This window comes from Cyanistes caeruleus, unplaced genomic scaffold, assembly GCF_971803275.1.
Source record: "Cyanistes caeruleus unplaced genomic scaffold, bCyaCae1.hap1.1 HAP1_SCAFFOLD_65, whole genome shotgun sequence".
Classification (NCBI taxonomy): Eukaryota; Metazoa; Chordata; class Aves; order Passeriformes; family Paridae; genus Cyanistes; species Cyanistes caeruleus.
The window spans coordinates 3523549-3550957 of NW_028255884.1; the positions used below are offsets into that span (position 1 = coordinate 3523549).

The 27409-nt window shown below is 54.0% G+C and overlaps 2 protein-coding genes and 1 long non-coding RNA gene across 4 annotated transcripts in view; 1 reads left to right on the forward strand and 2 right to left on the reverse strand.

The window, feature by feature from the left end:
• The window catches only part of LOC111944285 (uncharacterized), a 211548-nt gene that overhangs the window by 115666 nt on the left and 68473 nt on the right, over window positions 1-27409 (reverse strand). The window lies entirely within an intron of this gene.
• LOC147647208 (uncharacterized) lies at window positions 8310-14870 on the forward strand. 2 transcript variants are annotated; one of them, XM_086872590.1, is made up of 3 exons: window positions 10602-12051; window positions 12502-12583; window positions 12770-14870. In XM_086872590.1, exons 2-3 carry the CDS (start codon window positions 12529-12531, stop codon window positions 13690-13692), a joined length of 978 nt encoding a protein of 325 aa, XP_086728716.1. In that variant the 5' UTR covers window positions 10602-12051; window positions 12502-12528; the 3' UTR covers window positions 13693-14870. The 2 variants fall into 2 exon arrangements, with proteins under 2 accessions (XP_086728717.1, XP_086728716.1); XM_086872591.1 differs by having other exon boundaries at window positions 8310-12583.
• On the reverse strand, window positions 21197-22852 carry LOC147647209 (uncharacterized). Its single transcript, XR_015281648.1, has 4 exons — window positions 22681-22852; window positions 22277-22424; window positions 21871-22087; window positions 21197-21325 (listed from the first exon to the last, which is right to left on the reverse strand). It is a non-coding gene; the product is annotated as an uncharacterized LOC147647209 (long non-coding RNA).

The window sequence follows — 27409 nt, forward strand, 5'->3', positions numbered from 1 at the left end:
ATACTTGGATTCCCAACTGATTTCCCTTGGGGTAGCAAAAAAAACCCAGTGCTCTAATTCACCCTAGATAACATAGAAAGTGAGAGCACAAGTTGAGGTGGGGACTGGGATGATTCTCCCCCATTTTTTATAGTGAAATTTTCACAACATTGTCCATTTGCAGTTTTCCTCTGCAGCTTAACCAATTTCTGCTGCAGTCAGATATCCTCACCATGGGATCTGCCTTTAGCTGTGCAAATTGCCCCTGTGCCCCCAGGCAGAGCTTGGGGTGAGGGGCAGAGAATTCAGCCCAATTCCTCCCCCAGGCAGGAACACCCTGGTATATTGTCCATGCTTTGCCCCAGGGGTGTTAATTTGCATTTCTAAAGCTCCTGTCCTGGCTGCCTGGAATGAAGCTTCTCTTCCAGGGCAGCCATGGGATGACTCACATGGAGGGCTCCCTCCCCCATCTGTTTGTTTTTGTTTTGTTTTTTTTTTTAACAATTTTCTATTAACTGTTTCCATTTTAAAGGGCCACCTTTCAAGGTCTTCTGGTTTTCAAAATGCAGCTTAAAGGTGAACATGGAAAAATCCATACCATAATTTTGCCATCCCTAAGAGCCACGCACAAACATAAAAACAAAAATTAGAAAGAAATCAAGTATTTTCGTTTTCTTCTCTGACTAAAAACTGATTCTCCCTGAATCTGAATCCCTGAAACTGAAACACCCCTGGCCCAAGTAGAACTGACAACAGAAAAGTAGAATTATTACGAAAAATTCTGCTAATGGTGTAATCCTTTCACTGAAACTGTGAAAAGCAAAAACTCTCCAACAATGTCTTTAGAGAAATAAGGCATGACTTGATTCTGAACAGAATCATTTCAACCACACATAGTCTGCATGTGCAGAGAAAATCATTCCATGACATGGGAGTTTTACTAGATATTTCCTAAACTTTATTCAGTCTGAACCCATAGAAATCCATTGGTTTAGTGTTCATTGTTTCCAAGTTGTGGAGTCCTTAGTGTTTGGTTTCCTGTTGCACCCGGATTTCTGTGCCTCTGATGTGAATTAGGTCTGCACTCCTGGATTTCCTGCTCAGCCTTTTCCAGACCAGGTGTCTCCAGCTGTGCCAGGGCAGTGTCTGGGGTAGATGTTGGTTGATGTTTGCTGTGGGGCCTTGATGTTTTGTTGATGGTCGTTGTCTTTGTGGGAATCTTTTGGGCTCTTCCCAGTCTGTTGAGATGTTAAGCTCATCTCTGCTGAGTGGTGGAACATCCCTTAAAAAAAACCTTTAAAATTCCTTTCCCCAAGGCAAATGCAAACCAAGCCTGACTGGAGAAATCAAATAAAGAATAATTTTACACCTGGTATATTTTCCAGTACTCTAATCCCAGGCAGCCCAGAGTGTGAGTGTAATTGAGAGCCAGAGTGGAATTCTCCCGGTGCCTTCCCCAGCAGCTGTGGCGAGGGCAGGCACAGAAAGCCCTGAAGCTCCAGCAGTGCCAGCCAGGATTGTCCCGCAGGGGCTGGAGATGCCAAAGGAGGGTGCCCAGGCCGAGGATTTCAGCAGAGGATCTGTGGGCAGCCCCAGGGGCTTCCCCCGCTGGGGAGCCCTGGCTGCTGCTGCCTTGCCTTCAGTGCAGGCTCAGGGGCGGCTCCCATCCTCCTGCTGCAGCTGGGAAATCCAAATCTGCGGGGCTGCAGAGCCCTTGAGCCGAGGCTGAGGGGTCCCCCCGTGTTCAGCTGTGCTGGGGCTGTTTCTGTGCTCAGGGACACTTGGAATGGGCCGTGCCACTTGGCCACCAGAGCTGCTTCTTTCCACTGCTTCGGCAGGACCCGATGTCCTGCTTGGATGTTGTGAACAGCAGAGTCCCAAGGCAGGGTCTGTGCCAGCCGAGCTTCCTGAGGGAGGGATTCCACAAGAGACAGGATTCTGACCACTGACTGCTTTGAATATACATCCCTGATCTGCACCCTGCACTAGGTGGAGATTTACCAGGGTAAGGAATTCCAAAGATCAGTTCCAAGGGAGTTAATTGAATATCTGCCCTGGGTCTGGCTCTTACTCTTGCCAAAGCCAAAAGCTGTACCCATGGAATCTTGGTTTCTATCAGCAGCTTCCAGAGGTGTTTCTTTGTTTCTCCATTCATTCTTCCTACCTGACCTGAGCACTGGGGGTGCCCGGGGTTGTGGAGGTCCCATTGTATTCTTAAAGCTGCCATAACCCCCCTGGAGGATCTTTCCTGTAAAGTGAGTTCCCCTGTCTGAGTCTGTAGCTTCCACAATAGCTTATCTTGGAATTATTTGTTTTAGAAATCCCTTGATAACTGATCCAGTGATTGCTGAGGAAGTCAGAATTGCTTTTGGCACCCTGTTAGCTGCCCTGGTATCAGCATAAGATATTTAACCCTTCCAGCTGAGGGTATGTCAGTGCCAGGTACTTACAAGCACAGCCAGCTCTGCAGGTTGAGCTGACATGGGGGCTGTGACCTGGGCTTTGTCTAATTCCCTTTCCTTAACAATAGCAAGTCCTGTAATTCATTTCCCTTCTGCTGCCCTTGAAAGCCCATCCATAAACACATTTTCTCCCTTAGGCCAGGGAATGTCTCATCTCTCCCAGCCCTGGTCTGGATCTCTGTCAATTCAATGCAGGCATGGGTTTCTTCCCAGCCCCCTCTCCAGGCTGTTCAAACGGGAGGCTGGGTTAAACCCTTCCCCTGTCCTCAATTCTAAATCCTCCTGTGCCACTGAACAAGTTTCATACTGCAGTCACCGAGCTCTGCTCATCCATTTAGAGGCTCTGTTGGGGTGCGTGGGAGAAGGTGAGGAGGGGTCCCCGGGGGTCGTGTCCCCCCCCCGGGAGTGCCTGTGACTCCCCCATGTCCCCCCCATGCCGGGCTCACCCCCTTTTGTCTCTGCCAGAGCTCCTGACCCAGCTCCTGCTGTGCCCTGGGAGGGGCTTTGGGGAGCCCCCCTGGGACCCCCTTGGATCCCCATTCCTGGGCCCTGGGACCCCCCCGCATCTCCTTCCCCAGCTCCGGGACCCCCTGCACCCCCTTCTCCTGCACCAACAGCGCCCTGCACCCCCTTTCCCGGGGATCCTCCCCTGGCAGCCCCTGGATCCCCCGGTTCCGTCAGCCCGGGGACCCCCGGAGCCCCATTCCCGGCCATCCCGGGGCACCGCACCCCCAGGCCTCCCTTTCCAGGGAAAGCCGAGCTGGGCACGGGGCTCTCCAGCCGCTCTGGGATTTCTGATCACCCAAAGGAGAGGGAGAGGGCAGCAGAGAGAGAGAAGGAGATCGGGAATCGGGGCTCGGGCTCCCAGCGCCCGCTCCTGCTCCGCCGGGGCTGGGGAGCCGCAGCCGCAGGAAAAATGGGATCTGCGGATGCCGGGGCTTCCCCCGCTTTGGGCCGAAGCCGGCGGGTTCCAGGCAGAGTTTGGGCGCAGGGCCCGGGAGTTCAGCCCAGTTTGTCCCGGGGGTCCCGCAGTGCGCGGCCGAGGAGGGTCCCGGGGGATCCCGGGAGGGGATCCAGGGGAATTCCCTGGAATTGCCCCGTCCCCGCCCCCCGCGCTCCCTCGGGCACTTTCGCTTCCGCCTTGGCCGCCCTGCGCCGCCGGGATCTGCCCGGCGACCGGTGACGTCACTGCAGCCTCGGGCTGCCACTGGCGGGCAGCAAAGAGCGGCGCCAATGGCGGGGCCGGAGGCGGCTCTGGGGGCGGGGCTGGGGCTGTGGGCGGGGCCGCAGCGGAGCAGCGCGATGGCTCCAGCGCTGGGGCCGGGGGCGCTCCCGGTGGGCGGCGAGAGGTGAGGGGGACCCCCGGCACCGGGACTCTTTGATCGCCCATTCCGGAGCGCCGAGGGGCCCCTAAACCCCCATTCCTGGCCGCCGGCATCCCACCGAACCCCCATTCCCGGCCGTGGGTCCCACCCTGCACCCCCTTATCCGGCACCAGGAACGCCTGCACCCCTTTCCCGGCCATCCCGCCTCCCGCAACCCCCAGAGCCCCCTTCTCCTTGACCCATTTAGCCCCCGGACCCCTATTCCTGCCTCTCCCAGCAGCCAGCCCCTCCTTTCCTCAGCACTCAGGACACCCGGGACCCCTATTCCCAGCCATCCCGGCTTTCCCTGCCCTGTCCTGGCAATGGGGACAGCGGGGACCCTTGGAGCTCCCTTTCCTGGGTACAGGAACGCCCTGAACTCCAGCCATGCCACATCTAGCCAGCCCTAGCCTCCCCTCTTGTCACTCCTGCCATCCCCAAATGCCCTTCCCGGCTCTCCCCGTCCCCCCTTTCCTTCAGCCGTGACCCCCCCGATCCCAAATCTCCAAATGTCCCCCCAGTTCTCCTCTCCCTGCGTTCCCTGCACGCGGCGCTGTCGGAGCCCGGCCCGGGCTTCCCGCAGTCCATGTCCATGGGGTCCCTGGCTGGGATCCCCTTCCAGCGCCGCCGCAGCGAGCGGGGCCGGGCGGAGCCGAGCCGGGATCTTGGGATAGCCAGGGCTGGGATATTGGGATAGCCAGGGCTGGATCTTGGGATAGCCCGGGCTGGGATATTGGGATAGCCAGGGCTGGGATATTGGGATAGCCAGGGCTGGGATTTTGGGATAGCCAGGGCTGGGATTTTGGGATAGCCAGGGCTGGGATCTTGGGATAGCCAGGGCTGGGATATTGGGATGGCCAGGGTTGGGATATTGGGATGGCCAGGGCTGGGATATTGGGATAGCCAGAGCTGGGATATTGGGATAGCCAGGGCTGGGATATTGGGATAGCCAGGGCTGGGATACTGGGATAGCCAGGGCCGGGATACTGGGATAGCCAGGGCCGGGATACTGGGATAGCCAGGGCCGGGATATTGGGATAGCCAGGGCCGGGATATTGGGATAGCCAGGGCTGGGATATTGGGATAGCCAGGGCCGGCACAAGGAGCGGCACCGGCACGGGGCCAGCGGGGAGCTGCAGATGCTGCAGCAGCGGCACAGCCAGAGCGGGGCTGAGCGGGGGGAGCCGGGGCTGGGGGATCTGTGGGGCTGCGATGGCAACTGTGGCACCGCCATGGGGATCCCTGAGATCCAGGCTGAGGGATTAACAAATTCCCTGGCTCACAGCTGCAGGGAATGTCTCCGGAAATAGGTCAGATATGGGCGGGAGGTGCTGGAGTGTAAAGGTGGGGAGGGCAGAATTCCCATGGGAATATGGGAATGGGAATGTGGGATATGGGAGGGCAAAATTTGGGAACCTGGGAATTCGCATGGAAATTCCATGGATGGATCTCAGACGTCCCATTCCCGAGAGACTTCCAAGGATGGATTCTACTGCTGTCCAATTCCCATGTGAACTCTGTGGATGGATCTCACTGCCATGCCATTCCCATGGAATTCCATGGGCAGATCTCCCCAGCTCTGCCATGGGAGCTCCAATCCGGTTCCCCCCCAAACCCATCCTGGGCATCGCCCTGTTCTTTGCCCTCCCCACCCCCTACAAGACTCCTGGGGATCCCCGATGACCCACCCAGGCCCCCCAAACTCTTCTTGGGTTCCCCCTCATCCCACCACACCGGGAATTCCTGGAAGTCCCCCCCGTGTCCCCTCCCCCAGGACTTTGGGGGTCCCACCCGACCTGTCCCTGCACCCCCAGATTTCTTCCACAGCCCCCCTGTGATGGTGGAGGGTGGGGGCCGAGTGCTGGTGCCCCCCTGCCTGCAGCAGATCCAGCAGTGAGGGCAGTTCGGGGGGTCCCTCAGCATTTGGGGTCCCTGGGATTTGGGGTGACCCCCCGGGCCCCCCAGGATCTCCCTGAACACGCTGACGCTGCCCATGGGCAGTGAGAAGGTTCAAACCCGGCACGGGGTCCCCAGCACTGCCACCCGCATTGCCCAGGTACCCCCAAACCTGCCAAGAACCCCCAAACCCCCTGGGACACTCCAACCTCCCCTGATCCCAAACACATCCCTGGATGCTCCAAAAACTCCCCAAAACCGCAAAACCCCATACAGACATTGAGAAGGTTCATACCTGTCATGGGGTCCCCATGTCCATCACCAGCAGGTTCCCCAAAACAACCTTGAGATCCCCAATTTCACTCCCGGGATTGCCCAGACTCCCTCATCAGGACCCCTGTAAACTCTCTTGGGAACTCCCAAGAAACCACCATGGCCCCAAAAACACCCAGAACTTCTGAAAATTCCCAGGAACCCCTCACAAAGGTTTGCACCCAGCATGGGGACCCCATCACCTTCATCGGCATCACCCAGGTACCCCCAAACCCCTCCCGGGACCCCCAACCCCTCCCGGGCTCCACTGCCGGAACCAACGGGAGCGGTGTTGCCCTTTTAAGAGGAGTTACAGTGGGACCCGACAACACCGGGGGCCCTTAAAGCGGCCATGGTAGAGAGAACCCCCAAAATCCACCCTGAGGGACAAAACATCCCCTACAGGGGCTTGGGGTGGGGACACTGTGTGTTTAAATGTCACTTAAAGCCGTCATGATCCCCCCTCAAAAGGGGCTTGTGGGGCTGCGGCCACACAAACACCCTAAAATGGGGAGGAAAAAACACCCCTGTAGTGGTGGGATCCCCCCGAAAAAACCTGAAAGAGAAAAACTCCTCTTGAGAGGGGCCTGAAGACCCTGAAGGGCCCTGGAAGAGGGACAAGATCCCCTCCTGTGCTGGGGCCTCCCCGAGCCGGGAACTCTCCCGTTCCTGCACTCGGGGGAGCCCCGAACGACGGCGGCTCCTGGGCTGAGCCCCCCTCAGCCGGGGCTGCGGGGGGAACTGGGGGGGCTGGGACGGGGCTTGGGGCTCCTGGGGTGAACTGGGGGACCCTCAGTGCTCCCACCTCCCCCTGTTCCCCTGTCCCGCCCCGTTCCCATTGTTCCCCCAAAGCTCCGCTGCCCCCAGCTCGGTTTGGGGGGGACCCAGCCCTTTCCCATCGTGTCCCGGCCCGGCCCCGCTCACCCGAGGGCTCCGAACCACGCACAGGGACAGAGGAGGGACAGAGGAGGAGGAAGAGGAGGAGCAGGAGGAGGAAGAGCTGGAGCAGGCAGAGGAGGCTCCACCTGCGCTCCCCGCTCTCTGCATCTGCAGCTCCTTCGGGACCATCGCCCCCCATCCCGCAGGTGCCCGGGGAGGGGGAGCTCGCCCCAAATACCCCGGGGCTCCCTGGCTTTGGGGTTTTTGGGGGGGATGTTTGGGCTTCCCGGGCCGGGCCCCCCAAGCTCTGCCGGTGCCAGGTGGGGACCGGGCGGGGGCGGGGGGACCCCGGTTTTGGGGAGCCCCGGGAGAGCCGCGGCTTCCCTGAGCGGGACCTCAGAGAGAGGAGAGCCCCAGAGCCGCTAAGTGGGGACACCGAGATGGGGGGGGGACCCCTAAGATTGCCGGGACCCCGGCGGGGGGTGCTGGGGCTGGAGGGGCGGCATGGCCGGGAAAGGGGTTCGGGGCTCCCGGTGCCGGCAGTGGCTGCTCCCAGCATGAGCGCAGTTGCTCCCCCGTGTGGCTCCAGTTTCCTTGGCACCAGGATGAGCCAAATCACTCCCAGTCATTCTCTATTACAGTACAATATTATCTCCATTTCCCCCCCCATTTTTGCTCCATTTTCCAGCAATTTTATCCAATTTTCCCACATTTTTATCCATTTTATCCTAAATTTTCCTTATTTTTATCCCAATTTTTCCCCATTTTCCCCATTTTTTCTAATTTTTTCCTGCATTTTCCCCTTATTTTATCTTATTTTTCCTCAAATTTTTCCCAATTTTTTCACATTTTTTCTAATTTTTCCTCCATTTTTACTCAAAATTTCCCGTCATGTTTTCCTATTTTTTCCAAATTTTTCCCATTTTTAATTTGTATTTATCCATTTCCCCATTTTACCCTGTTTTTGCTCCATTTTACATTTTTTCCCCCATGTTCTCTCCTATTATCCCCATTTTCTTCCATTTTTCTCCCATTTTTGCTTTATTTTTACCATTTTTATTCCCCATTTCCTCCATTTTTCTCCTAGTTTCCCACATTTTTTCTCTGTTTTTATCCCAGTTTTATCTCATTTTTCCACAATTTTATCCTTATTTTCGTGTATTTTTTCTCCCATTTTTCCCATTTTTTTCCCCATTTCCATCCCATTTTAGCCTATTTTTATCCCATTTTTCCTCAATTTTTTTTTGCCATTTTTCACTTTGTTTTCCTCCATATTTTCCCAATTTTTCCTCCCATTTTTCTCTCTTTTCCCTCATTTTTTTCCAGTTTCCCCAACTTTTGCCATTTTTCCTTCATTTCCATCCTATTTTTCCCTATTTCCCCTTAATCTTCCCCATTTAATTATCCCAAAAATTAATATTTTGGTGGGGGGAAAAAATAGAAATTTTGGCAGGAAAAAAAGGTGCTTTGGGGGCAAAACTCCATGAATTTGAATCACAGCTTTCCCGTGAGTTTTCCATGATTTTTTCCATGATTTTTCCATGATTTCCAGCTGGAAGGAGTGGGATTCATCCGAACATTCTGGAAGCTGGAATAGGACCAGGCCATCAATCTTCCCAAAAACCTGGAGCAGCTCATCCGCAATTCCACCTTTCCCTAGACCATGGATTCCCAGGTATGGAAATTCTTCTACAACCTCCCACATAGGTAATTCCCAAAATTCCATGGAAAAATGGGATAGGGGGAATGAATTCTGGCTTTCTTCCTGATTTTCCTCAATTTTTTTCTCTCTTTTTTTTTTTCTTATTTTTTCCTAATTTTTTCTAATTTTCCCCTGAATTTTTCCCAGTTTTTTCCACATTTTTTTCCTGATTTTTCTGTTTTTCCTGATTTTTTCCTCTTCTTTTCCCAAAATTTTCTGTCTTTTTCCCAACTTTTTCTCCAATTTTTACATAATTTTTTGGTTTTTTCCCATTTTTTCCCCGATTTTTTCCCCTGTTTTACCCATTTTCTTTTCCTGATTTTCCCACTTTTTTTTTTTCATTTTTTTTTCTGATTTTTTTCCTCTGATTTGTCCCAATATTTCTCCTTTTTTTTCCTAATTTTTCCTGATTTTTTCCTGTTTGTTTTCTTGATATTTCATGTTTTTTTCCCAATTTTTTTCCCATTTTTCCAGTTTTATTTCTCATTTTCTTTTCCTCATTTTTTCCTTGATTTTTTTCCTTGATTTTTCCCAGTTTTTTCCCAGTCTTCTTCCTCTTTCTTTTTCTAATTTTTCCCTGTTTTTTCCCAATTTTTCCTAATTTTTTTTCTTGATTTTCTCTCATTTTTTCCTAACTTTTCCCTCTTCTTTTTGCAATTTATTCCTGGTTGTTCCCCATTTTTTTTCACAATTTGTCCCTGATTTTTCCCTGTATTTCCTAATTCTTTTACTGATTTTTCCTGATTTTTTCCAGGTTTCTTCCCTCTTTTTTCTTGATTTTACCCAATTTTTTCAATATTTTTCCTGATTTTCCCCTTTTTTTCCTGATTTTTCCTGATTTTTTTTTATAATATTTTCATAATTTTTTTATTTTCCTGGGTTTTTTTTCTGATTTTTTCCCATTTTTTTTCTCAAACTTTTCCTTGATTTTTGTGTTTTTTCCTTTTTTTCCCATTTTTTTCCAGATTTTTCCCTTATCCTTTCCCTGATTTTTCAGGTTTTCCTCAATTCTTTCCTGATTTTTTTTCATTTTTTTTTTCTGAATTTTCCAGATCTTTTTATCCGTTTCTGGTTCATTTCCCTGATTTTCCTGTGATTTTCCTTTTTTTCCACATTTTTTTCTCTGATTTTTTCCCAATTATTTTCCAGATTTTTTGCAAGTTTTTCTCTCAAATATTTTTGGGTTTTCCTTCATTTTTCCAATATTTTTCCCAATTTTTTGTGATTTTTCCTGATTTTTCCCAGGGTCTTTTTGGCCTTCTTTTCCTGATATTTTCCCTGATTTCTCACAATTTTTCTCAATTTTTTTCATGTATTTCCCATTTTTCCTGATTCTTCTCTTTTCCTTTCCCAATTTGTTTCTAGCTTTTTCCCAATTTCTTCTCAAATTTTCCTAGTTTTTACCTGATTTTTCCTGAGATTTTTCCTATTTCTTTCTAGATTTTATTCCTCTTTCTTTTATGGATTTTCCCCAATTTTTCCAAGTTCTTTCCCAGTTTTTTTTTCTGATTTCCCCAATATTCTTTGGAAATTTCCCTGGTTTTCATGATTTTTCCTTCTTTTCCTATTTTTTCCTGATTTTTCCCATTTTTTCTGATTTTTCCCAGATTTTTTTCCACTTTCTTTTCCTGACTTTTTTCCCTAATTTTTTCCCATTTTTTCCTTGAGTGTTCTCTTTTTTCCCCCAAATTTTTCCTGGTTTTCCCCAAATTTTTTCAAATTTTCCCATTTTTCCCAAATTTTTCCCAATTTTTTCCTGATTTTTCCCTGATGCTTTTGAATTTCACCCTGATATTTTTCTGGTTTTTTCCCTGAATTTTCCCTTCCATTTTCATTGAATTTATCCTTGTTTTTTTCCCATTTTTCCCCAATTTTCCAGCTTCTTGCACACTCCCAGCATGATCGCAGTAACTCCCAGTCTGATCCCAGTCACTCCCAGTCTGATCCCAGTCACTCCCAGTCTGATCCCAGTCACTCCCAGTCTAATCCCAGTCACTCCCAGTATGAGGCCAGTGGCCCCCAGTTGCTCCCTGGCAGTGCCAGTGTGACCCCAGTAGCCTCCAGTGTGATCCCTGGGACTCCCTGTCTCTCCCAGTATATCCCAGTCAGCCCCAGCACGCTCCCAGTCATTCCCAGCTCCTCCCAGTTGCTCTCAGCATGATTCCAGTTGTTCCCAGCCACTCCCAGTCAATCCCAGTATGATTCCAGTCACCCTCAGTGGGATCCCAGTCTCAGCCAGCATGGACCCAGCTGCTCCCACTGTGATCCCAGTATGATCCCAGTTGAGTATGATCCCAGAATAGTTGCAATTCTTCCCAGTTCCTACCAGTGTGATCCCAGTTGTCCCTGGAATAGTCCCAGCCCATCTCAGCACGGTCCCACTCACTCCCAGTTTCTCCCAGTGTGGTTCCAGCTGTTCCCAGTATGGTCACAGACACTCCCAGTATATCCCAGCTGCCCTCAGCATGCTTCTGCTCATTCCCAGTCATTCCCAGTTACCCCAGCATGGTTCCAGTTACCCCAGTCCAAACCAGTCCCTGCCAGTGCTGCCACTCCTGGGATCCCCCAGCCCTCTCTGCGTTCCCCCCTCCCACATCTCCCCAGAGGAGCCCCAAGGGCTGGCAGTCCCCAGCCAGGGTCCCCAGCCAGCCCCAGGTTGGATCTGCAGCCCCCAATTTTCCCAGTTTCCCTCTCCTTTTCCCCGGGCCGGGTTCCCCCCGTCCCCAGCGGGTGGGAGCAGCGGAGAGCCCCGCGCTGCCCATCCCGACCTGTCCCGGCTCCATCCCCGCTCCTGCCGTGGGCTGTGAGGGGTTTGGGAACGGGGCACCGAGGGTGTCACTGCTCCTGGGGGAGGAGGAGGAGGGATGGAAGAGGAGGGATGAAGAAGGAGAGGGAGAAGGGATAGAAGCAGGAGAAGGAGCTGGCGATAGGGAGGAGAAGAAGGGATGGAAGGAGAGGAGAGGGAGGAAGATGTTGTAAATACTCCACAAACCCCTTCATTCTTGTCCCCCATGGGGATGTGTCCGCCCTTCACAGAACACGGGTGGGAAGGGGTCTCAAAATATATCCAACATGGACCTAAGGTATTTTAGACAAAGAAAGGTCAGACTTTAGAGACGTGGTCCTGGGTTCATTGTATGTGCATCGCCCGGGGCAAGAAAGAGGCTGAGATTCCTCGGGTGCTGTCTCTTAAACTTGGGGGAGGGGGTGGCCAGGGGATACAGGGGGGTTACAGCCAATGGGATAGGGAAAAGAAAAGGGAGGGTAGGTAGGGACTGACCTTATACAACACCAAGGGTGAGTTCTTCCCCTGGGACAGACCATAATTGTTTAAATGAACTTCAACAGGAAGAGGAGGGACAAAGAAGGATCAGGGAAAGGAGAAGGAACCAAGAGGTCAAGAACTCCCTGAATTTACAGTCCCCCACCTGTGGGATCATCACCCCCCATCCCACAGGTGACCAGGGAAGGGGAGCTCAGCCCAGATGTCCTGGGGGGTCCCTGGGTTGGGTTTTTTGGGAGGGGATATTTGCGACTTAATGACTGCAAAGCTGAGAGGAAAATGCCCCTTGGGGGGACACTGGGGGGTCCCAGCATCCCTAAGTGGGGAGATAGAAATGGGGGGAGCTTTTCAGATTCCTGGCACTCCCAGCAGCCTGGGGAAGGCAGGGACTGAGCAGACAGGGGACCCCCAATACAAGCGTGACCCCCAGCAGCTGGGACGGGGGGAACCTCTGAACACCAAGGGGAGAGACCAGAGATGGGGAATTCCTGGGAGGCATTTTCAGGGCTGAATCTTGGTGTTTGGGAGGTTTTTATGGATAGCTTGTGATTTCTAAAGATGAACTTGGGCAGGAGGAACCCCCGAATCCAATGTGCTCATGAACTGTATTTTTCCTCATACCAGGATTTCCCATTCCCAAACCTTGTCCAGATGGAGAAGGAGGCTGCTGTGAGGAAGAGGAAGATGCCCCAGGACACCCAGGCAGGTGAGCAGGAAGTCAGTGCCCCTTTCCTCCTCTCTCCAGCTCCATCTCCCAGCCCAGCCTGGCCCCCGGCTGCAGGACAACCCCGCTGCCGACGCCGTCCTGCCGGGGACGCACTGGGGGGATCTCCTTCCCCTTCCCTCTGGCACGGAGGCAAATCCCATCCTCTCCTTGTCCTTCCTCCCCCAGACAAGGAGCTGAGGATGGAGACCAGGGAGGACAAATCCCCACGGCAGAACCTCGTGGAAGAGGCCGTTTTGAGCAGCTCCATGGCTCAGGAATCCAACAGGGAGGAAAATCCCCAGAGATCCCACAGGAGGAGGGGCTCCAAACCCATCCCAGGGTGCTCTGAGGAGGAAAGACCCACCCTGTGCCGGGAAGGCGGCCGGAGATCCAGCCAGGGCTCTGAGCTGGTGGTCCATGAGCAGCTTCAGGATGGGGAGAAGCCCTACAAGTGCTTGGAGTGTGGGAAGAGCTTCAGGTTGAGCAACAAACTGATCTGCCATCAGATGATCCACACTGGGGAATGGGCCTACAAGTGTGGGGAATGTGGGAAGGGCTTCAGCTGCAACTCTGAACTCATCATCCACCAGCGCATCCACACTGGGGAGAGGCCCTACGAGTGTCCTGAGTGTGGGAAGAGGTTTCAGACCAGCTCCAATCTCCTCGTGCACCAGCGGATTCACATGGATGAGAGGCCCTTCCGCTGCCCTGACTGTGGGGAGGGCTTCAAGCAAAACTCCCACCTCATCACCCACCGGCGCATCCACACTGGGGAGAGGCCCTACAAGTGTGGGGAATGTGGGATGACCTTCAGCCGGAGGTCCCAGCTGACCATCCACCAGATGATCCACACTGGGGAGAGGCCCTGTGAGTGTCCTGAGTGTGGGAAGAGGTTTCAGACCAGCTCCCATCTCCTCGTGCACCAGCGGATTCACACGGATGAGAGGCCCTTCCGCTGCCCTGAGTGCAGGAAGGGCTTCAAGCACAACTCCCACCTCATCACCCACCGGCGCATCCACACTGGGGAGAGGCCCTATGAGTGTCCCCAGTGTGGGAAGAGCTTCAGCCACAGCTCTAACTTGACCCAGCACCAACAGAGGCACCGGTAAGGGAAGCCCTGCGAGTGCCCCAAGTGCAGGAAGAGCTTTGTGCACTGCTCCAGCTCCATCCCCCACCAGAGGACCCACGTTGGGCAGAGCTCTGATGACCCACGTTCCCAGTGATCTGTGTTGGCAACACACTGGGCTGGTGGTCATTCTGGTTTGGTTCTATCTTTTGATTCATCTTCATCTCTTTAAAACAGACAAAATTGGAATAAATGTCTACAAATTCATCAAAGGCATCTAAAACCTCACATTTACTGGTGCTTCAAGGGAATCTGGGAGATACTTGGGAGTATTCAGGGGTTGTGGGGTTATTTGGTGGAGTTGTCTCCATTTCTTGGCACTCAAGGAGACGAGAGGGTTCGATCTGTCACCTCAAAACCGCTCAGTGCCACTGAAATCTACTCAATCCCACCCAAAATGACTGGATTCCGCAGCCCCTCAGGGTGTGTTGCCTTAAATTTTAGCTTTCATATCTTTCATGTCATATCACTGCCTAGGTTTGTAGTTTTGAACTTCACATTAGGTGTCACTGAGCTCTCTTCACAGAGTAGGTAGTGTAGGTTTTCCAAGCAAGGCAAACACCCCAATTCAGGAGCCAGCACCGTGGCCTCCCCCCATGGCCACCCTGGCCAATCTACCCACAAGACATCAATGTGATGGATGGCGAAGCAATGGCGTTTATTGCAGGAGAATTTGACCTTTTATAACCTAGGGTCATTGTGTTACTCCCATCTGCTTATGTTACACTTGAGTGCTATTTGCTAATTACAGAAGGTTTTACTATCCTAACAGAGAGGGGTTTTTGCTAACTTTCCGTTACATCCCGAAATCTTCAGATCACCAGGCCTTAAACTGCAACAGGTAGACAAAACAATTCCTTTTCTAGCTTGATACCAAGGACAGTCATTACAAGTTCCAAGCCCAAAAGCATAAACAAGGGTGGACTGAAGAGAGAAAACAAGAAGGATGGGACTTCATCATCTGAAGCTGTAATAGGACAATGAACCCAAATATGCAGATGGACCTAAACTTCTAAAAATGTGGGACTTTGTGATCAGTTGTTCATTTTTGTGACCATTTTTGGTCCATCCTGGGTGTAGCCCTGGCTACAAGTACAGGTTCTTGTACTGCCCAAGGTGTATCCTTTAAGGCCTTTTAATAAACTTTATTCTTAACTCTGTGCAGCCTCTGTTCTAGGTCAGCCTTCTGAAGGCATCAGGTGGAATGGGGTTGGAAGGGGATTGGGTGAAGTGGGATGCAGATCAGGAGGGGTGAGATGGGCAATGGGTGGGGCAGGATAGGTGGGATGGAGTTTGGGAGGTGTGAAATGGGGGAAATCGAGCTTGGGAAGGGGGTCTTGATGTCCAGCAGGGATGGGATGGATTGGGGTTGGGATTGGGGAGGTGGGGTGGGGTCTGCAATGAGACAGCCAAAGTTTGGGGATGATGAATGGAGGGGAAACCCATTAGTGAGTTTTGGATATTTGGATGTTCCCAAAGAGATTTTAAGGTATCTCACATTTCTGAGGCGCTTTTGGGGCACTCCCCAGCTCTTGGGGTGCTCCTGAGAGCAGCTCCATGGAGCCCCATTGCCAGGGCTGGTTGCCATGGGCACAAGCTCAGAGCTGTAGCCAGAGTGCGTTGCCTCAGCGCTGGAGAGCAGAGAAATGATGAATGGCCCCAGACATCTCCAGGGTGTGTTTGGGGGCAGAGCAAGTTCTGCCTGTGTGGGGCGGTCACTGCCCCAGCCCAGCCACTGCAGCCTCTGCTCCAGCCCCAAAGTGGCTGCCAAGCCCCTGGCACCCCAAAAACCCCAGCTGGGAGAGGGAGCAGAGCAGGTGAGGCTGTGACACGGGTGTGACACTGACATGTGCCACGGCCCTGGAGCTCACAGCAGCTGAGATGGCGCTGGATCCAAGGCTGACTGTGGATCTCTGTCCCTCTCTTTTCTCCTGACTTCCAGTTTTCAAAATCTGGATAGCTTGAAGTTGGATGGGTTGGGCGAGTTGGCTCAGTCAGTGCTTAGTGAAGTGATTTCCTCTAATTGCATGCAGCTTTATGATTTCCCGAGTACCTCACTCTCTAAAGTTTGCAGCTGCAAGTTTGTTCCCATCCTCCTGAGAAGTTTGTTGTTTTCTCCCATGCACTGCCCGAGGGGATGGAGGTACCTCAGGTCCCTTTCCAGCAGGGCCCGAGCGAGCTTGGGGCACAGCACAGGAACTGCAATGCTGAGCCAGCCCTGGCTGGGTTGGAGGAAGCAGAAAGGCCAAGCCCTGAGCCCAGGCCTGGCCCAGCAGGGCCTGTCCCTCACGGGTGGCTCGGGGCTCTTTGTGGGGCAGTGGGATGTGAGGGGCAGCAAGGACAAATGCCATAAACCTGCCAGCCCTGCCAGCCTCCTCAGGGAGGGCCGAGAGAGGAGCAAAGACCTTCCTGGGGCTGTGCCCTGGGCCAGGAGGGATTGTGCCAGTGGAGTTGACCCTAAATTTCTTCTCCCAGGCAGCTTTAGGACAGGGAACATGGAGAAGCCAGAGACAACTCTCAGCCTTCCACAGTCCTCCAGTAGAATCCTGTGTGGGGAGCAGCCTGGGAGCAGGGTTTGTGTGTCAGGGGAGGGGAATTCAGAGCCCTTTTCTCCCCCATGGCCTGAGGATCTGCATTTTCAATGGCCCTGCAGCTGCCAAAGGGGCCTTTTTCACCCAGCTAAGAACAGTTCTGCTGATAGCCTGTCCTAAACCCGTTTTTCCTGCAAATCTGCCTATGAAGCCTCATTTTTAAAGCCCCAGGTCTTGTGTGCATGCAGGTGTCTCAGCTGAAGGGTGGAACACCTCTGTCAGGTAGGAGTTCTCTTTCTCCTGGTGGTTTTTTTGTTGGTTTTTTTTTAAAATTATCTCCCCCTGTGAGCTGTGTGCAGAGCTCTGTAACTGTGTGTGACACTTGTCTGTGGCACTGTGGGGGTGGCCAAGGGCACCTTCCCCGAGCTGTGTGCAGAGGAATCCACAGCAGCCCAGGCCGGGGGTGCTCAGTGGCCGCTCAGTTCCGCTGACTGGACGCGGCTCTGGCCGCTTCCCTTGGAGCGTCTCCAGGGAGGGAACGCTGGGGCTGCTGGCCCGGCTGTGCTGTCACTGCCAGGGGAACGCTGGGGCTGCTGGCCCGGCTGTGCTGTCACTGCCAGGGGAACGCTGGGGCTGCTGGCCCGGCTGTGCTGTCACTGCCAGGGGAACGCTGGGGCTGCTGGCCCGGCTGTGCTGTCACTGCCAGGGGAACGCTGGGGCTGCTGGCCCGGCTGTGCTGTCACTGCCAGGGGAACGCTGGGGCTGCCCCGCTCCTGCCCCACCCCATCAGCTCTGCCAGCGCCTCCAGGGGACACAAAGGCTGAGCCCAAGGCTGAGAGTTGCACAAGGGGCTGAGCTGGCATCTGGGACCCATTGGGATCATGGAGTGCAGCCCCCGGCCCTGCACAGACACCCCAACAATCGCAGCCTGTGCATCCCTGGCAGCGCTGGCCAAAGGCTCCTGGAGCTGCGGCAGCCTCGGGGCCGTGCCCATTCCCTGGGGAGCCTGGGCACTGCCCCAGCCCCCTGGGGGGGAAGAAGCTTTTGCTCATCTCCAGCCCAGCCCTGCCCTGGCCCAGCTCCAGCCGTTCCCTCGGCTCCTGTCCCTGCTCACCTGGGCAGAGATCAGAGCTTGCCCACAGAAGCTGTGGCTGCCCCTGGATCCCTGGAAGTGTCCAAGGCCAGGTTGGATGGGGCTTGGAGCAGCCTGGGATAGTGGAAGGTGTCCCTGCCATGGCAGGGGGTGGAATGAGATGAACTTTAAGGTCTCTTCCAAGCCAAGGCATTCTGTCATTCTGTGATTTTGGGGGAGATGCTGAAGCTCTGGCTCAGCTTTATCTCAGCAAATGTCTGGAGCCAGCAGCAGCCATGGGTGGGATCATCTCCTCCTCCCTCTCGCTGTGGCTGTAACTCACCCAAGGGCAGTGTCATAAATGAAATTGAAATTTGGACGACTAGGGCTATTGAGTTAACAGCAGTGTAATAACAAGAAAAAAATTATACCATTTAGTGAACTGAATACAAGAAAACAATTTAATAAAAGAATACAATTTAGTGGATTGAATAGCAATTTGATATAGAAGGAATACAATTTAGTAAAAGAGTACAATTTAGTGAATATATTCATATATATATATATATATGTATATATATGTATGAATAAATATATGAATATAGCTTGCCAGTAATTATGATTAAAGCATAAGCAAAACTGACCGGGGTATGGAGAGGGCTTCTCAAGCCCCTTACTTATGAAATAAAGCAATTCAAAGTAAACTTATATACTGTATACTTATACATATTCATTCATGTTTCCAGTAAGTCTCATCTTATTTCTGATTCTTTAGTTTTACATCACTGTTCTTCATGGTGCATGCTTTACTTGTTGCTAGGGGGTCTTCAGTCTTCTTTTGGTGGTCTTTTGGTTGAAGGCTTACACTCATCCTCATTGTCCTCTGGATAACCTTACAGGCTGTGTGTGTGTACTAAGTGTTGTGTTATGTAAGTGAGCATTGTGCTCCACTAATTAGTCTTATATTTTATAATTTTCAGTCATTCCAACGTTATCCATCTCAAGGTTGATTTTGTCTTAGGGCATTTCTTATCTCAAAACTACATCCTGTATCTTAATTTTAACATGTAACATCTGTAGAGGGGTACATCTGCCTTGTAACACCAATTCCCTTGATTGCTTCTAATAATAACTTTCCAAATAGTTACACTTTAGTTAGCACGAATCATTTCCATTTGTTACAGGAGGGTGTGAAAACAGGAGCATTGTTTGGTGTGGCCTCCTCTCTGCCTTTCACACCTTTCAGTGCTTTGAGCCAGCCAAGAGCTTTCTCCAGGAGTGCAATGAAGCAGCTGTTGCTGCTCCCAGCTCTGGCTCTTCCCAGTCTCTGCCCCTGCCTGGTTTTGTCCCTCTTGCTGTGCCCTCTGTTCCCCCAGGGGGCTGCCCCAGGCTGAGGGATCAGATCCAGGCACTGCTGCTGCTCCCTGGGGACCAGCCCCAGTTTGGTTGTTGCTGTCAGTGCCAGCAGAAGCGGTGGCTGGAGCTGCGGGTGCTGACAGTGGCCCAAGGCCCGGGGCTGGAGGGGTCCCTGGGCTGGGGCTGGGAGGGAGCTGCCCCTTGTTCTCCCTCTGCCTCCCGCAGAGCTGGGCCGGGCACAAGTGGGGCAGCAGAGCCAACAGGGAGCCTGCGAGTCTCTTGCAGCCGTGCCTGCTCAGAGTTTGGCCTTGGAGCTTCAGGTGGGCAAAGGCAGCTGCTCTGCTCCCTCTGCGTGTGCCCGTGTTCAGCAGTGCTGCTCCATCAGTCTGTGCCCAGCAACGGGGAAAAGCCTCAGCCCTGCAGGGCCAGGAGCTGCCGGGCTCTGCCTGAGCAGCTCAGCCAGCGGGAAGGGAGCTGCTCCACACGGGAACCAGGAGCAAAGGACGTGCCTTTTCTAGGACTTGTTTTCGGTAAAAAAAACCAAACAAACCAAAACCAAACCAAACCAAACCAAACCAAAAAAACAAAAAAGAAAACATAAAAAAGAAATGAAAGATATAAAATTACCCCCAAATGTGTAGTGAAAAATCTTCTATAACACTAGAGTAAGAAAGAGGTAATTGATCTTTTGAAAAAGAGAGCTCAGGTTTGATTTTAGTAACTTTGTTTGTACACGTGGAAAGGATGCATTAGCTGCCTTCCTTTAGAGATTTTATGGATGTTTTCCAATATAGAGATATTTTACACTGCAGTTAAAGGAATAGGAAATTGAAATACATGTTCTTCATGACTGTGTCTTGAGTGTAAAAATTTTGCAGTTTGAAACTTGGACCTAAAGTGTTGCAAATGGAAGTGATAAATGCCAATGGACTGAGGGAATGCAGCTTTTCCTATGGGATGTGCAGCACTCCAAGGACTTCCTCAGTGGGGCTGTGGCTGCTTGGAGCTTTGTCCTGTGCCACTCCGGGATGTCATGAAATGGGACTTCACCTGCCACCAGCCCAGGTCACGCTCTGCCACCCCAGCTCCTTGGACCTTGTGTCCCCAAAGAAGACACAAGGTGTTTCTGCTGCTCCACCTTTGCACAGATCCACAGAGAGCTGGGATTATCCCAAGTCTCGTGTCTCCACTGTGCCATATTCCTAAAGAACCAGCAGCCCATCCTGACGAATATGGTGAGTTATGTGGATGGTTGTCAGCTCCCTTTCCTGCCTAGAAATCCTGAAACTGCTTCTAAATGCTGTTCCCTTCAGCTCTTGGACACCTACTCACACAGAGCTGGGAAAAAAATGCCCTGGCCATGGCTAACAAGGTGAGTTATGCCAAAGTGAGAGCTCTGTGGGAAATCTCTATCCATCCCTATCCTTTTAATGTATCTGTACGTGGGGGTGTGCATGGATGTGTCTTGGATGGAAAGGAAGGAGTGTGCAAACAACGTGACTGACACTTTCACTCTCTGTGTTCATTCCATACTCATGGGTACAAAGATATTATGGAAACCTTTGCAAGGACAGAGCTTCTGTCCATGGATACAGAGACATCCAAGAGCCCCTGGCACAGACAGACCCTTCTGTCCATGGATACAGAGACATCCAAGAGCCCCTGGCACAGACAGACCCTTCTGTCCATGGATACAGAGACATCCAAGAGCCCCTGGCACAGACAGACCCTTCTGTCCATGGATACAGAGACATCCAAGAGGCCCTGGCACAGACAGACATTGCTGCTCTTCAGCCAGGGACAGGATGAGTCCCTGAGGCTGGGGCTTGGCCTTCCTTGTGGAGAGGGGCATCAAGGAAGGCTGCAGTGTGATGGAGACTGTGATGGGCTGGGAACTCACTGGGGGAAAGGAGGGAGCAGTTGTGAAGTAAAAGGCAGGTGTGGGGACACAACTGTTCAGAGAAGGGCTGAGCTACAGCTTGAGCAAGATGAAAAATGTCATTTGGAATCATCCCAGGTGAATTTCATTTCAGAAGTTATGGAACAAGTTTAATTTTTGGGGGGTGTCATGTTTTCCCTTGGAGGTGGACACTGTGCAGACTTGAGCTGCATTGCCAAAACGCTCAAGTCTCTGCTGCAGGTCACAGCGTTTCTTCTTTGGCTGATCCCGGCCCGGTGCTGAGCCCAGCAGAGCCCTGGCAGAGCCCAGAGCAGCCTCAGCATCCGCAGAGCCCGGCTGCAAGGAGAGAAAGCAGAAACCGCCCGTCAGCTGAAGGCTCCTGTCCCCTTGTCCCAGCCAGCCGCGGTGCTCAGGCCATGCTGGCCGTGCTCAGAGCTGGGCCCAAAGCTGCCCATCACTGCTGCCTTGGGGAGCAGAGCAGGAGGGCAGGACATGTGCCCAGCCTGCAGCCAGCCACGGCAGATCCAGCCCCTCAGCAGCTGCCCAGAGCGGGATGCTCCTGTGCCCGCTGCCATCTCCCAAAAGCTCTTGTCCCACCCATGCCAAGGAGATGAGGACCCACCTCACACCATCCGCTGCCACAAGAAAAGCTGGTCCCAAACCATGTCCTCAGTCTTCTCCAAGGGCACGGCCCATCCACGCCACAGCTGGTCCCAAGCACTTCCTGATCCAGACTGGACCCCACCTAGAACGCTTCCTTTAGAAAAACAAACAACAAATTAATGAAAATAGGTTACAGACAAAAAGGGGAAACGAAAAATGGTAAAAAAATCTTATGTCTGTCAGGAGCTTGAGGAAGGCCCAACCCCTACATTCTGGGGAAAAACCCACCCATGGGTGAGGGAAGCCCATGCTTTCTCCCTTTCCCCGGCACTGTCCCCCAAAATCACGGTGATCCCAAAGCAAAGCAGGGGAGTGGAGCAGCCCAAGCCCTTCCTTGCCTGCACAGCAAAGCAGCCGTGCTCAGGTTCTGGAGTCCCACCTGTGCTCCTGCCATGGGGGTTTGTTTGTGTCGGGCTGGCTGCCCCAGCCCCAGCCCGGGGCACGGTGGGTGCTGGGGGCTGTTGGCAGGGCCAGGATCCCACTCCCATTTCGTATCCACCCCAGCCCACGCCCCCAGCCCTGCCAAAAACCAGCTGGGCAGCCACTGAGGAATCAGTTGCATCTGCCCCAGTGAAAGGGAAACCTTTGGTTCCCAGCCAATGCACAAATCTGGGAGCATCCCCCTGGGTCTGGACTTACCTGAAAATTCCCTGTGGAGCCTGGCTTTGAAGAAGGTGCCAGAATCAAAGTCCATCATCGCCAGCTCCCCCTGGCCAGGTGGAGGAAGAGGTTGTCATCCTTGCTGCTGTCCTCCATGTCTCCAGCAGCAGCAGCAGCCCCACCTGGTACAGCTTCTCCAGGGGCTCCTTCTTCCCTGGGGTGACACCAGGCTGTCAGGGTTCTGCCCAGGGCCCGGCTGTCAGTGAAGCAGGACAAGCAAAACCAGCTCAGATGGTGCCCACCAGTGCTGGGCAGAGCAGCTCAGCTCCAGCACAAGGGCTGTGTGTTCCCATTCCATGACCCCAGTGCAGTGACACAGGCAGGACAAAAAAGTCTGGGTTTCTGTGCTGCTGATTGCCAGGGCATGTGTAGAGCTGTAACTTACCAGGTCCCTGCATCACTGTGCCCGTGGCTCTCTCCCTTCTTCTAGGGCTGATGAATATCCTGCATCCAGGGATCACAGAACAGGTCTTCTAATGAGGGCCTGTCCAAGGAGTTCAGGGATAAACACCGCCTGATCAGAATCTGGCAGTCTGGGGAGAGAAACCACAAACCACTGGTCAGTTGGAGAAGGCTCCTGTCGGCTTTGCCCCACTATTCTCGTGCCCAGGCCACGCTGGATGTGCTCAGAGCTGGGCCTAAACTTTCCCATCAATTCTTTGTTTTGGAGGAGAGCAGGAGAGCAGGACATGTGCCACCTCCTCAGCAGCTGCCAGAGCGGGATGCTCACGAGCCCGCTGCTGTCTCCCAACACTGGTGTTCCCCCCGTGCCCAGAGATGAGGATCCACCTTGGGAGAGCCGTTGTGGCAGCGGGAGCTGGCCCCATCTGATGTTCCTGCCCCTCCTGAAAGGGTGCTCCCCGCAGACCATCTCGTGCAGCAGGATGCCCAGGGACCAGACGGTCGCTGCCTCGCCATGGTACCAGCCGAAGTCGTTCCATTCCGGGGGGCTGTATGACGGTGTTCCTATGGAATATGGATGGAGCTCATCAGGGGGATGCTGCTGCTCCCAGAGCCTGGCCCCAGCATCCCTGGGCATGTGGGGGCTACCCCAGTGGCACATGGGGTGACCTGCTGCCCTCTCACCAGCACCTGGGACTTGGGTACAAACTTGGGGTTGGAAAAGAAGCCACTGCTGCTGGAAGAGGGCAGCAGAAACCCTGGCAAGGCCCGACCATGACACACAAAGGGAAATACCCACTCAGTGCTGGGGAAAAACCATACCCACATCCTCCCTGCTGGCATTGCCCAAAATATATCTTGAACCAAGGCAAACCAGGTGAGCAGAGCAGTCCAAGCCCATTCTCACCTGCACACCAAACCAGCAGGTGCACAGGTTCTGGCTCCCCCTCTCTGCTACCCCCAACCACGGGGGTTTTGTCAGGCTGGCTGCCCCAGCCCCAGCCCCAGTCCTGGGCAGAGTGGCAGGCAAAGGCTGCCAGCAGGGCTGGAAGATGGGTCCTCACCCAGCTCTGCTCAAAAGCAACTTGGCTGAAGACTCAATGCTGTGACTGGCAGCCAAAGGGAGAATCCCTGCTGCCACACCAACGTTGGGCCAGGAGATGCCAGGACCAGGATCACCACCCCTGTGTGGGCTCACCTGCAAATTGAGTGTAGGCTGTGTCCTGCAGGTAGGTGCCACAGCCGAAGTCAATCAGTTTTGCCTCGCCGGTGTCCAGGTCTACCAAGACGTTCTCAGGTTTGATATCTCGGTGCAGGACCCCGCAGCTGGTGCAGTGCCGCACGGCCGCCAGCACCTGCTGGAACAGCTCCCGCGCCTCTTCCTCGGACAGGAACCTCCGTGCCCGAATGAAACGCCGCAGGTCCTGACACCGCTCCGGGCGCTCCAGCACCATCACGATGGTGTTGGGGAGCTCAAACCATTCCAGCAGCTGCACCACACCGGGGAAGCCTGTGGACACCTTGTCCAGCAGCACTATCTCCAGGGGTGCGCTGGTGCCGTCGGGCTGCGGGAGGAGCACGGTGCCGTCAGTGGGGCTGAGGCCGTGCCAGGGCTCGGGGAGCCCTCAGCCAGCCCGGGATGCTCTGTGCCCTCCGCTGGCCCCACGCCCGCTCTCCCTGCAGGTGTCCTGGCGGCTCCCACCCTGCCGGGCCCCGGCTCATCCCCGCCCGGCACGGCCCGGCTTCTGCCGCTGGCCCCGCTCACTCACCAGCTCGCCCCAGTGCCGGACGCGGTTCCGTGGCACCTTTTTGATGGCCACCTGCAAGCCAAAGGGAACAGCGGATTCAGCTCACCGCCCACCGTGTCCAGCCCCATCCTCCTCCTCCGCCCCCTCCTCCTCCTCCGCCCGCCGCCGGCCCCTCTGCTCACCGGGAGTCCGTCCGAGAGCCGAGTGGCCGCAAAAACTCTGCCAAAGCCGCCGCGCCCCAGCAGTGACCCCACTCGGTAGCGCTGCTGCAGGGCCTGCTGCGCCTTCCCTGGGGAAGAGACGCGGCCGTCAGTGCTCGGCCCGGGGCCAGGAACGGCCCCCGAGCGCTCCCCGAGCTCCCCGGGCCGGGCACCCGCAGGCGTTCCCTCATTGGAACGCGACAGCGGCGGAGCTCGGGCCGGGGAAGCCGCAGCGGAGGCGGCGGCAGCGGCCGCACCGCCTGTGTCCTCCGCGGGCCCCGGGAGGAGCCGGGGCCGGGGCCGGGGCCGGGGCCGGGGCCGGGGCCGGGGCCGGGGTCGGGGCCGGGGCTGGGGTCGGGGTCGGGCCAGGTGAAGCCAAAGGGCAGCGATGCCGCCCCAGCCCCAGGCAATGATGCCCGCCCAGCAGCGCCAGCGCCAGCACAGCCAGAGCTGGGCGGAGGCGAGACCGCGGAGGGACGGCCGGGGATGGAGACGGGGCCGGGGCCGGGGCAGCCCCGCCCGGGGCCGGGGGCGGGCTGGGGGCATGGCCCGGGTGGGCACGGGGAGAGGGAACCTGGAAGAGGAGGGGACACAGGAAAAGGGAGACAGGGAGAAGATGAGGGACAGTGGGAGAGGGAGAGGAGACACAGAAAATTGATAAAATCGCTTCTTTCGCTGCTGCCGCCGCTGCCGCCGCTGCCGCCGCTGCCGCTGCAGCTGAAGCACCGGGGCCGTTTGTCCCCGTGTCCGTTTGTCCGTTGCCCGCTCGGCCCCGCCCCGAGCCCCGCGCTCCCCGGGCAGCCCCTGAGCCTGGCCAAACACGGCAACTTTGCCCTGCTGAGCCAAGAGCCAGAGTCTGGACTCCTGCACAGGGGCACAGCAATGCCCTTGGCTGCTGCTGTGCCTTGTCCCTGCTGAGGCTCAGACACCGTCTGAGCACATTCCCTGAATGCAGAATTTGTACCTGAGCCAAGCACTGCACTTGTGTCTCCAGCATTGCTGTCCAAGGAAAACAGGGCAAGGCAAACTGGCTATAGCTCAGGGTATTTTACAGTGTCTAAAACTTGCCAAGTCTCAGATCTTAGAGGTGAGAGCCATTTGGAATGAATGGGATGGAGAAACAGTGCAAGATGGAAAAGGGGAACATAAAAATAAAGAGAGAAAAAAATAAATAGAGAAAAATAGAGAAAAACATATTGGTTGTTTCTTTTGATTTTATTTTCATTTCTTAAATAAGCTGTTTCCATTTTCCCAGAATCTTCTCCCCAGTCCTGTTCTTTCCAAAAACCTGTCCTGGAGAACAAGGCGCAGCTCCTGTCACAAGATGTGCCCCCAGCTGCAGCTTCTCTTGGCTTCCCACACTGTGAGTGCAGCACAACTCTTGCAGCAAAGCAGGACAAATGTTTGAAGAAGTTGACAACTTGTTCTTTCTTTTCCTTGTGCACAGGGGAGTTGTGCCATTGGTGAGGTTTTCATTGTTCCTCTTCTACCCAAAGAAAACATGATGGGCTGCCAGGAATTGTTGGGGAATACAAGCCTGGCTGAATGTGGAGAAAGAATCTCCAGAGCCTGCAGCCAGCAGTGGAGAGCTCATCATTCCAACAGCCCCATGGACATCTTGAAAGTGATCTGGAACATGAAGATGGGCTGACAGAGGGAGTTTGTTTCTGTGTTCAGTTTAGATGATTCTACATCTCTTGCAGTGGGAGAAATCAAGAGCACAATCAGTTGATGATAAGCAGCAGAACATGATAAGCTGGACCTGTCAGTGGATGAGAGAAAGAATGTGAAAAGGAGAAATGCAGGGAATGACTTGGTGAACTTTGTGTGTAAGAAGGGTCATTTTTTCCTAATAATTCCCAATTCATTCCCTTTGCTTTTATCCTTTTAACAAGGCCAATTGCGTCTCAGATTCCCAATGAAATGAGAACCCTGAGCTTGTGGAGCTGCCTGAAAGGTGCCCTGTTCCTTTTTCTTCTGCTGCTCAGAAGAAACAATGAAGCGAGTTGGGAAGTTCTGGTTTTTCCTATTCCTGGTGGATTTTTTCATTTTATTTGCCACTGCAGAGGCAATTTCTGTGATGGCCTCTGTCAGTTGATTCTATTTCAGCAGCAGCAGCAGCAACAGGGCTGTGTTTGAGCACTGCAAATGTGACCTGTGTGGCTTTAATTCCCCTCGACTTAGTGCTCAGGGACTTGGGAGCATTTTGATCTCTACTGATCATGATGCCTGAAACAAAAATCCTGAGTTCCCTGTGACAAAAGCACAGTGGGTAGCACTGATTGAAAGAGGCAATTGCAGCTGTACTGCTAAAATTCAAGTGGCAAGCAGAAGAGGGGCAAGAGCAGCCGGGATCTACACTTGCCAAGGCCAGGGCACCAACAGCCTCCTGCTGTCACCTCAGGGTGAGTAAAACAGGGCTGAAAACAGCGCTGGAACCCGATCCTTTCTTCCTCTGAGGGCTGGCTGAGGGCAGCAGAGGCGGGCCCTGAGGAATCAGGGCTGTTTGCGGGGGATTGTTGCTGTAGTCCAGCATTGCCCTGGCAAAAGCCCTGGGAAGCCGAGGCAGGAGCAGGTGGGAAGGGCCGGCGCTGCTGCTGCTCGTGGCCGGGAGCCCCGGCCGGGCCGGGCCTGCGCCCGCTGCGCTGCGGCTGCTGCTGCTGCCAGAGCCGGGCGGGACTCGGGGACAGGGAATGGACACGGGGGGACAGCAAAGGCCTTGGGGGCTGCAGGGATGTTGGTGCTGGGGCCAGCGCCAGCACAGAGCTTCAGCCCGCAATGAACCCCGAGGGAAACGCTGGGGAAAGGCTCCATTCAGCCTTTCTTTACTCGGAGCTGTGAAGGGAACGAAATAAAAGGAGAGTGAGCAGGGCCCGACCCCTTCTCCTTTGGGAGGAGCCCCTGGGGCTGTGAGGGGCCGTGAGGGGAAATGAGAGGTTCTATGGGGCTGTGAGGGGCTGTGAGGGGCCGTGAGGGGAAATGAGAGGTTTTATGAGGCCATGAGAGGTTCTATGGGGCCATGAGGGGCTGTGAGGGGAAATGAGGGGCCATGAAGGGACATGAAGGGCTGTGAGAGTTTCTATGAGGCCATGAGAGGTTCTGTGGGGCCATGAGGGGTAGTGAGGGGCCATGAGAGGTTCTATGGGGCCATGAGGGGTAGTGAGGGGC

Coding starts and splice junctions, on each gene's coding strand:
- LOC147647208 (XM_086872591.1), top strand. CDS start 12,436: ATGAACTTGGGCAGGAGGAACCCCCGAATCCAATGTGCTCATGAACTG. Junction 12,584..12,769: donor GCCCCAGGACACCCAGGCAG/GTGAGCAGGAAG, acceptor TTCCTCCCCCAG/ACAAGGAGCTGAGGATGGAG.